Source organism: Molothrus ater, chromosome 3, assembly GCF_012460135.2.
Source record: "Molothrus ater isolate BHLD 08-10-18 breed brown headed cowbird chromosome 3, BPBGC_Mater_1.1, whole genome shotgun sequence".
Lineage (NCBI taxonomy): Eukaryota > Metazoa > Chordata > Aves > Passeriformes > Icteridae > Molothrus > Molothrus ater.
Window position 1 is genome coordinate 110,968,697 of NC_050480.2, and position 11,278 is coordinate 110,979,974.

General features: G+C 45.2%; 1 protein-coding gene across 1 annotated transcript in view; it reads left to right on the forward strand.

Moving 5' to 3' along the window:
• The window catches only part of XKR6 (XK related 6), a 175,478-nt gene extending 164,821 nt beyond the window's left edge, over window positions 1–10,657 (forward strand). The window contains 1 exon segment of the mRNA XM_036380820.2: window positions 9,241–10,657. Coding sequence (XP_036236713.1) covers window positions 9,241–10,205 — 965 coding nt within the window. The 3' untranslated portion in view covers window positions 10,206–10,657.
• Window positions 10,658–11,278: the final 621 nt, after the last annotated feature.

Consider the following 11,278-nt stretch of genomic DNA (forward strand, 5'->3'; position numbering starts at 1 on the left):
TGATGTGGGGGTTCTTTTAGTGAGAAAAAAAATCTGCTTTTGCTGAAAGGAAAACAGTAAATCCTTTCCATTTCATTTTCTTAACATTTAGGGGAAGGTTCAAAATGGAATAACCATTTTGAACTAAACAGTGTTGTATTATAAATACTTTTATATCATTTATGCCACACCAACAGGAACTCCAAAAGTAAGACTGTGTGTGTCTCTCTGTCCCCTGATTGCCTCCAGCTTCTTTAGGACTGAGCCAAATCACCAAACTCACTCCAAATTCCTGAATGGATTTCTTAGACATATGCCATGCATTTTTCCCCCTAAAAAATGAGTTTGTGTGTTGTCATTTCTTTGAATTCTACCATTAGAGTCCCATCAGAGTCTCTGGTGGCTGGGTGGAGCTGTTGCAGAAGAGGCTGGATTTGTCTCTAGCATTGGACTCACACTGATATTTTCCTCAGGCATAATTTTGGGAGCATAGCTGACACCAGATTCCTGGAAGGATTACCCTGTCCAGCTAAAATAACATTTTTCTGGCAGAAAGCTGACCCCACATCTGTATTACACTTTACCTAAGCTCTACCTGCCATGCCTGGGCTCCCCAGAGCTGTCCAGACACAGCAGCCACCTGGACTAATTTACTCTGCCCAGCCTGGAAAATCTGATAATATGAGAAACTTTATCTCCAGGCATTGAGGAGTTGAGCCAAAGGTCTTCCACGTTATTTTTAACATGATGAAAAGGATTATATGACCATGGTTGTGATAAACAGAGGACTGCGATCAGATTTTCTCTATACCTGTAACACAAACAGTGTTGGAGCCCAAGCACTGGCACTCAGGTGTTTGTCCTAAATTGGTCTCTGGTAGAGTTTTGCCTGCCAGCCCTTTCCCAAAGCTTTCCCAGGCATGAGAAAACAAATTCACATGGTCCAGGAACCATTCCCATTGGGCAGATTGGACACAACTCCTGAGGGATTTTAACAAGATGGGTGGGCATGGCAGATTCTGCCAGCTGAGCTCAGGGTCTACAAATAATCCTGTTTCTCATTCGGGGTTCAGATACCACCACCAGGTTCTCTTCCCGTGGGTCCTTCTCCTCTGTGCTGGTTTTTATGAGCCAGTGTGTGTGAAAATTTACCACACAGGATCAAAGGCCCCAGTTAGCCAAGTGAGTTGAGGCTTGTTTGTGGACCTCTGCTTATACAGGGACTGAGATTTGCCCCAGTTGCTGCCAGAAATGTTCCAGATCTGGAACAGGTGTCAGCAGCTTCTTTCCCTACATAAATAGGCAAAACCTGGGATACTTGCAATCAGCATACTGGGAAAGGGGCAGGGCTGTCATGGAAAGCAAAAAGTGAATTTTCATGCTGATGAGGGCTGTGTACACCAGGCCTGTTGGAGACCAGCCTTCTTCTCAGTGATGTAACAGAAGGATGTTGTCTTTCTCCTATCCCTTGAGGATGTTGGTAACTCTGTCTGGCTGTTCTAGGATGTTCTCTGGCTGACCATGGCACCTTTCTCACATCAGGAGGGTGTTGGGGGTTTGTTTTTCCTGCTTGGTCTTCAGTGGTGTAAATTCATTGTGTTGTGTCACTTGAATATGCCCAGATCCTGTTGGGTCCGTCAGCTTCTGCTCTGCAGGAGCCACTGTGGGCTGTTCTGCTCATCCTGGAGCCAGGAATTTCTGGAATTTTCATCCTGGAGCACAGGTTTCAGCAATCCTCCTTTCTCCTCTCTTCCCCTCACTGAGACTCAGTGTTCCCCCATAAGCTCTTGTGGAGAGCTGCTGGATGTCAAACCTCTGTTACCTACTATTCATCTTACCATGTCCTTCTTTGGTTATTTCAGTTTGACCCCCATCCCTGGAAGTGTTCAGGGCCAGGTTGAGCCACCTGGGAGAGTGAAAGGTGTCTGTACCCATGGCAGGGGGTTGGAATGAGATGAGCTTTAAGGACCCTTCCCTCTCAAACCATTCCATGATTCACCAGGAAGAGTCAATGGAGAGACAGAGGCATTTCCAGACAGCTCATCCCATGTCTCAGACAGCAGTCCTGGGGTGAAATAAACACTGAGGCACGTGATGGACAGGGCATCTTCATCCAGAGGGTTTTAGAACAGTGGGGAAGCTTTGCCAATCCTGATGTGGTGGGCCATCATTTTGAACAGGAGACTGACACTTCACTGAGGTTATTCAAGGACAATCCCAAACAGAGGGTGGATTATCCCATCTCTGCTTGGCCTGGGGTGCTCGTGCCTCCCACAGCAGGATCAGTCTCTGGCTTGCATCCAGGAGAAGATCCAAGACTCGATGGCTGCAGGGTTGGAGCTGCTTTGGAGTGCCCGAGTTCACAGAGAACACGAATAGGAGGAGACATGACAGAAGCAGCTGAGATAATGAGAGCCCAGATCAGATGAGTGTGGCTGGTCACCCCTTCCTGCAGCAGGGAAAAGGGGCACTGGGGACATCTGAGAGGCAGCAGGATGAAAGGGCAGGAAAGCAAGGCCTTTGGAAACACAATCCCTGGTGACCCCGTGGACGCTTCCTCAAGGCAGTGCTGAGGCGTGGGCTGGGGGAGGAACTAAGGAGGGATTCAGCTTTTCTGGGGTCACCAAGGACATCTTAATTTAGCAAAAGGAAAAGGGTTTAGGAAGCAGAATTTCAGGACATGAGCCAGACTTGCCAGACTTTAACTGTTGAGGGGCAGGAGGGCAATTCTCCATGTGAGTGAGCTTTTGTGGAGTTGCCTTGGCATGGATTTTCTCACAGAGAAACATTTGGGAATGTGGATGTGCCTCTGGTGTAATGTGGAAGAGTTCTCCTTGTGACAGCTTGGACATGGGCTATCCTGTACAGAAAATCTATCTGTAGCTATAGAGGCTACAGACTATCTACAGGCTATCCTGTACAGAAACTCAGCACAAGCCTTGTGAGGGATTCCAGTGGGATTTGGTGGTAGGAGACTTTCTTGTTATCCAGACGTACTTGGAAATCTGTCCCTGAAAGGAGTTACCTTTGTTTCCTGCCTTTCCCAGTCATCAGCAGTTTTCTGTTTCTCATGGAAAGGTGATGCTGTGTCCAGGTGAGCTGGATGCTGGAGAATGGGATGTGATACCCCTTGGAAGAAGGTCCCAGAGGATCTCCCTAGGAAGGGAGCAGGTTCCTAGGATGTGAAACTCACCCCTCACCTGATGAAACCAAAATATTTTCTGTGAGAAAAGAGCAAAGGGCAGGACACTGGTGTGATATCTCTTCCCAGTCTCCCCAGTGTAAAGATCTGGATTTTCATCCCTGGTAATTCCAGCTCTTAGTAGAGCACAGAGGTGTCACATAAATGGGAGGAGGCCATTCCTGGGTCAGACTTTTGCATCATGTTCACAATAGGTAGAATAGTTCCCATCTGCCATACTGGACTGGTGGCACACTGGAGGAACTCTTTAAGGAAGTGTCCTGAAATCCAGTGAGGAAACTGAAAGGCAAAATAGTCTGTGCAGACCTTTATTATTTATATACTAACAATGTTCTATATTTTTTCCATGTTTAAAGAGACAAATAAAGAGGGAAAATAAAGGGGAAAAGACAAAAGTCATTCCCTCCTCGGATGGGAAAGAATTAAGAACGATCAAGCATCAAAATCCATCAGGAAACAATGAAAATCAGACCTGGGGTCTGATTCTGACCCCTTTTACTCTGACACAACAAATTAAATCAGATTAAAAAATCAGGGAGAGTGACTTTCAGGCCCTGTTGTTACAAAAGCAGGATCTGCCTTGATCTCTTTTGTGTATAAATGCATTTTCACTCTGTGCGCATCAAAATGAAAGCCTGCTCCTCATCTCCTACAGAGCTTCAGGGAGGAACGTGCCACCCAAAGGGGAAAACAGGATAACAGGGTTCACAGCACAGGGGCCTGAGCAGCCAGGGAGGGATGGGGATGAACTGAAATGTGGCACTTGGCATTAAGCAAGAGCTGCCTCTGCACAGGGGCTGAGGGAAGGTTTCGTGTCATGCTCAATATTTGCCATCCCGCTCACCCGGGAGAAATGTTGGTATCTTCCCATTTTGTTTTAGTGGAGTCTTAAGGAGAATTAATGTCAAAAAAGAAATAGAGCACTGTTCAGGCATCATTTTCAACGTTAAAGGGGCAGGCACCACAGGAAATACTCAGGGAATGTGCTACAGCAGCTGCATCCAAATTATGGGCAGCCAACGACCTGCAGCTGGATTTGTGATGAAAACTGTACCTACCCCTAGTGAGTAAGGCCAAAATAGGTGTATTGTTCATTTTAAATATTCATTTGTGTGTGTGTGTGTGATTTTTTTCCATTAGAGTGGTTGTAAAACCCTGCATAGCAGGAATATGCCAGATAGGCAGGGATGGTTTTCCCTGCACTGTTTTTGTTCCCAGGCTTTAAAAGCAGCAATGGCAATTTCAGGGGAATCATTGCTTTGATTCTTTCGTGTGGATGGGGTTTTTTTTCCCAAAGAGCCTTTTTACAAATCTGAGATGACATTTTCTTTTTCTGGACTATGGGTAGGAACCAGAGGAGAAAAACTAAACCAGGATGAAATTCAGGGAGTTCCTGTGAGCCTCTGCAGTGTCCCTTGAACTCAGAGTGATTCAGGCTCTTCTCCTCTGGTATCAGATCAGTGTCTACATTGTACTCAAGTCCACTCAGGTTTTCATGATCCAAAGCAACAGCTCTTGTTTCTCAGAGAATCTATTACTTGGCCTGACATTCTCAGAAATTTAACTTTTATACACCTGCCTTATTTCCCACTGCTTTCTCATCTCTCTGCACCATTTCCTGTTGCACAGCCTCTGTGCCACATGTGTTTATCATTGAAGAGGGATCATGAGCTCCCCTGAGAAAGGCAGAATTTTTTTGAGTCTCAGCTGGTGTCATTTGAAATGGCCTGAGTGCCTTCCTTCACCCTAGCTCCCAGTTCAGAAATGTTCTTGTCCTCTGCATGCAAGTTTGTCACATCTGCCAGCTCCACATGGTGGTCTGGAATATTCTAAAGCATCTCAAACGTTGCTGGATTCCCACCTGTGATGGTTGCACTAAGCTTTGATCCTCTTTGAGCAAACAGACATCATTTAACCAAGGACACCCTGGGGTGAGTCTCTACAGCAGGAGCTGAATCCTGTCTGAAATGTCTTGTCAAGCTTACTGTGATGTGAAGGAGAACTGCTCCCTGCTTTAGCTTGGATTTTATATGAAATCTTGGGTAAATCCTTCAAATCTTGGTGTTTCATCTGTCAAATGGGACATTATAGAGCTCTGCCTCCTCATGCTGAATGTAGGTGAGCAGATGTCTCACTGCCAGGACTTCAAGGTTCATCCCTAAAGGAATCTGAGGGATTATTTCTTGTGCTGTGTCATTCAAGACACAGGGACTTGACTCCTTGATGGTGCTGACTTTGGCCTGTGTGTCACTCATGGCTTCCTAGGGCAGAGAGGTTTGAAGAGAATCCCAGTCTGTGCCAGTCTGACTCGTTGTTGGCAGGTGGAATACAGATCCCAGAGCTGCAGCCACAAGGTTTCCAGCCCCACAGGAGCTCGAGAATGCCTGCAGAGATGTGGTTGTGCATGGTGGGATGTTCCACTTCCAAGGCTGGGAACAGAGTGGGAAGAGTGGGAGTGAGCTTTTTTCAAAGTGATTTCAGTGTTTACCCAACCTCATCCCTTTGATAAACAAACATTGGAAGGGAGTTGAAACCTACTCATGCTCCACCAAGGTGCATCAGTTACCACGTGCAAGAGTCAGAATCAAAATAAAAAATGACTGCTCATGTGATCCAACTTTTCAGGACTGTTTGTTTTAGTTATAATTGAAGAGATCTCTAAAGTTGCTTAGAAATAAGGTCTGGAGAAGTTGAGAGGAAAAACAGGGACAGTTCATCCCACAGTCTGTGAGAATTGTAAATTGTGTGAAAATGTCACAGGCTAGAAGTCACAGGGAAAATTTGGAATGGGAAGCTTGTGGTCAAGATGAGAAAAGTGCTGTGTCATTTAGGTCTGTATGAAAGAGCTAGGGAATAGTTTCTGTGGCAGTAAGTACAAGTGATGTAAAAGTCTTTACATTACTCGATAGTTCCTACTGACGTCCACCTACAGATCTCCCCCCTCACACGCAGGTCCAGATCCTGCTCATCACCAGGGTGCCAAAATTCACATTCAACACAAGGCTTGTGAACTTTTAAACAACAGCAAAGATATGTCAAACTGCCCAAAGATCCTTCATTGCCTCCCTCAGATCTCGGTGCAGATGAAGAGACAATGAGCTGTTCTGTACGGGGGGGCTCATCCCGCCTGACTGCTGGTGCTCGCAAGTCCCCTGGCAAGGGATGGAGTCAGACACCTTGGGAGCATGAGTCAACCCCTCCCTGTCCCACACACGGATGTCAGGACAGGCTGAATCACTTTCTGGGGGTGTCTGCCTCTCTCTGCTGGCTGGAGGAGACGTTCAGATGACTGTCAGCAGCCCCGGTACCGTGCGAGTGACTCAACGCACGCACTCTGAGCAATTTACAGCAAGGGCTGTGATTAGTGGAGGGTTCTGCCCTGAAAATATTAGGTAAAGCCTTTATGTGCAAACTGGGGGATTGTTTTGGGTGTATTTTGTTCCTCTCTCTTTTCTGGAATAAGTGAGCCCAATAGAAACATTTTTAATCCAGGCTGACACATCTGTCTCCTGTGAGTTGGTGTTGCTTGAGTTTCCCTGTACAGGTACAGCTAATGCTGTACAAGTTTCTAGTAAAACAGCACTAAAATAAGGCAATAAGTGACATATTTTTTTCTCTGCTTATCATGGAAAGTTTTTAAACTGAATAGACAAGAAGTAATGCAACAAACAGTACTTATACACATAACAAAACTTTGTGGCATGACTCATCCTTCCAAAACTGTTAATAAAGTCTACCAATAATGTAACTCATCTTGTAGGTGAAAAATGAATCTAATCTACATCTGCTTGAGTATGAGGCTGTTCATATTTAGGAGTTTTCATCCATTATGGGGAGAAACTGAGGGAGCTGGGCCTGTTCAGTCTGGAGAAGACTGAGAGTGGATCTCAATAATCCATATAAATACCTCCAAGGGGTGTCAGAGGATGGTGCCAGACTCTTTGCAGAGGTGCCCAGTGACAGGATGAGGAGCAGTGGCCATAAAATAACCCACAAGAAGTTCCACCTCAACATCAGAAAGAACTTCTTTATGCTGAGGGTGGCAGAGCACTGAACAGCTGCCCAGGGAGAGCATGGAGTTCCCTCTCTGGAGACATTCCAAACCCACCTGGATGTGTTCCTGTGCCACCTGCTCCAGGTGATCCTACCTTGGCAGAGTGATTGGATGACCTCCAGGGCTTCCTTCCAACTTCAACTATTCTGTGAGTCTGTGGCTGGAATCCCCAAGTCCTATGTGCAAGTGTTTCTTAGTGAGGACTTAGAACTCGCGGGAAATAGTGATTTTCTTAAAGCTCCCCTCTTGGATAAGGCCAGTGCTCTCACTGCTTTGCTGTTTGCTGTTTTTTAAAGTTCAGTCTGAAATTCAAATGTCCATTTGACCCCAAAGACAAGGGATTCAGAGGGAAACCTGAGAGCTGATAAAAAGGTGTAGTTTTGGTGGACTTTGCAGGCTGTGAGAATTCCAACGAGGGAAGAGTTGGAGTCTGCCATCCTTCCTGGCCTTCTTCTCCATCATCTCTCCTCCAGACACAAATAGATTGGAAGGAGAGAAATCTAACCCTGATACATGGTGGGGTGGGCTCCTCAAAACCAAGATAAATTCTACAGAGTGAGGTCTGAGGAGTCAGTGGACCTTATTTGCATTCCCATGGAAGCCAAGCCCCTGTGAGCAGAGAGAAAAGGAAACAGGAGATGAAGAAATTTAAGTTTTTCAGTCATTTTACCTTTTTAACTCAGGGCAGCTGCAACAAGATGTTCCTTGGATTTTCTTAAAGAAGTAAAAGCCAAGTAAGATCTGGATTTATCACCCAGTTACACATCAGAGATGAAGGGGCATTTCTCATTGTTTTGCTTGGAACCATTAGCAGTTTTTCCTTTGGACTTTAAAGGTTATGCTCCCAGATAAATCTTTGGCTAAGGCCCCATCCAACCATAGCTACCAAATTACTGAGCTTCCCAAATATGAATTTTGGTCCATCATCTGTTTCCTCACCTGCAGAACAGTTGTCCAGTGAGCAGCAGTGTGGGCAAAGGAATAAGATGCCAGCAGCTCTTTCTTTTCCCAGGAATCTCTCAGTTAATTTTTATTGTGATGCTTTGCTCCACAAGTTATTCAATCTACCCTTGTGATAATCAATGGAAGTATATTTTTAAAAGCCTCTCAAGTGTGGTGGGGCCACTATTTTATCTTCTGGAGGAAATAAATTGTGGAAGTGTTGGGATGGAGAATAGGACCAGGTCCCTTTGGAATATCATGGGGTGTTTTGCCCCATGTTAGGGTGCAGCAGGATGTCTTGGGAGCTGAAGGTGACCCCAGTGCAGGTTGTGCTCTCCCTGACGTGACTGTGACTTGGATTTGTGCTCCAGAAAGGAGACCAGACTGGAGAAGAGCTACATCCAGTAGAGGTCTTGGGTCCATTCCAGAAGCAAGGCAGGGATTTGCTGGAGAGATCAGATCCTTTGTTTTGGTACTCTTTCAAGGGTATTGATGAGTCTTGATGCTCCCTGGATTTATCTGCATGGGACAAAAACCTCGTTTTTCTGAAAGGCAAATGCAAATGGAGATTCCTGAGTAAGGCAGAATCAATAGGAATGTTGCTTAAATTAAACTATTTTAGAATAAAAAAAATCCAAGCAGTTGCAGGGAATACAGGTGTCCTGCTCTTGCCGTGGTGCATTCCAAGAGAGATTCTGCTCTCCAAGAAAGTAACTTCCACACTTGGGCTTCAGCATTTAGATGGGATCTGGATTTCAAACTCTCAAATGTGGATCCAGTCAGGATGAGCACAGAGGCTGTTCCCTGCTGGAACTGCTAGGGTGGGGTGCCCAATCCAGTGGCTCAGGAAGATAAGGACAAGGAGTCAGAGAACTCCTGAATACCGTTTCCAATTCCCACACTGATATCTCTGTATTTCTCTCCTCCAGACTGTAAGGACAACCTGACGTGAGTTGAACCTTCAGGCTCCAGAGCCTGCCCCAGATGCAATAATTTAGTGAGCAGATGATGTTTTCCACCAAAGCTCCTGTCTAACTCAGTGGATCTGTGTGTCTTCCGGCAGGTGTGTCCTCTGTGGCCTCCCTGATGTCCCTGGCTTGGGTGCTAGCCTCCTATCACAAGCTTCTTCGGGACTCTAGGGACGACAAGAAGAGTATGAGCTACAGAGGGGCCCTCATCCATCTCTTCTGGCGCCTCTTCACCATCTCATCCCGAGTTATTTCTTTTGCTCTCTTTGCTTCCATCTTCCAGCTCTACTTTGGGATCTTTGTAGTGGTCCATTGGTGTGCCATGGCTTTCTGGATCATCCATGGTGGGACAGATTTCTGCATGTCTAAGTGGGAGGAGATCCTCTTCAACATGGTGGTAGGGATTGTGTACATTTTCTGCTGGTTTAATGTCAAGGAAGGGCGGACTCGATACCGAATGTTTGCGTATTACACGGTGGTCCTGACGGAGAACGCTGCCTTGACGCTCCTTTGGTATTTTTACAGAGATCCTGACACCACTGACTCCTATGCCGTGCCAGCACTGTGTTGTGTCTTTCTTAGCTTTGCTGCTGGGATAGCTTTGATGCTGTTATATTATGGTGTGCTGCATCCCATGGGGCCAAGAGCTAAGATCTTTGCCAGCTCCTGTTGCGCCGAGCTGCTCTGGGGCATTCCTTTGCCCCCCGATGTTGAGCCCATGGCGCCCCAAACCCCTGGGTACCGGGGGGCCCAGGCTACGCCCACCAGAGCGGTCACGGAGCAACAGGAGGAACTCACAGCTGACACTTGCTTGCCCGTTTTCCAGGTGAGAGCAATGGTACCATCTACTCCATCTGGGCGACCCTACCCCCCCGAGGGGCCTCTCATTAAGATTGACATCCCAAGAAAAAGATATCCTGCCTGGGATGCTCATTTTGTAGACAGGAGGTTAAGAAGAACTATCAACATCCTCCAATATGTCACCCCCACAGCTGTAGGTATTAGGTATAGAGATGGACCTCTCTTATATGAGTTGCTACAATATGAATCTTCACTTTAAAGCTCCTTAAAGCAAAAGTAAAAGAGGGGACCTTATTTTTGTTTACGGTAAACACAGATCATGAAACAAACACAAACCTTCAGATAAGCTTTCTTTCTGGTTGCTGTATGTATAAAAAAAAAAGATATTCTCTATGTTTTGTAAGTAAAAACAAAAAGAAAAACTTTTCTTTTGTTTTTTACACACAAGAAACAGTATTTCAACTTCCACACCTAGGATTCACAGGTGGAGAAGGAGGCATCTCCACATCAGTTTTATACCGTACACCAAGTGTAGAACATTATTTATGGGATTGGTGCTGATTGAAAAATAAAAAAAAAACAAACAAACAAACCTACAACTGCCTTATGCCCTTAGGTGCTGAGTTTCATTAAGTACTGTCACCTTTCTCATGCAAAACTCTTTGATGATTATATGCCAGGAAAAAAAAAAAAAAAAAAACAAAAGAAAAACCAACCATCCAACTGAAATGCAAACCTTAAAATTAAAAAAAAAAAATTAACAACAACAAAAAGAGAGAAATGTATGGAAAAAAAAGTCCTGTTGCTCATATTGGATTTAGCAGAAAAAACCCCTCCAAATGTCTAAAGATAAGAAAGAAAAGATAAGAAAGCAAAGCCAAGACAACCCCAATGGAGCTTGATTTTTCCAACAGCTGAAAGACAAAATCAGGTCTGTAAGATAATTTGGGAAGGAATTTATAACACCATTGGGCCAAGCCTTGACCGAGTCGTGTTATAAAGGTGACCTCACCCTGGGACCGTTTTCCTTGTGGAAATGGACCCTGTACAAAGGTGGGATTGTACCAGATCAGAGTGAAAATACAGGATCTGATCTTGTTCCCAACAACTGCTCGTGCTAAAGCCCCACTGTCTCCAGTGGAGCAAATACCAACAGTCTGAGCCCAGAATAAGGCCTGCCACCTTGATTTCTGGAAAATGTGAAGTAATCAAAATTATAAACCAAAAAACATGATCTGAAAGTACATTCCCGCATATCTAATAATTATTTCAGTAATAATAAAACTCAGCATGGTAGCAAAAAGCGAGTCAATTTAAAGGCACAATACTTGA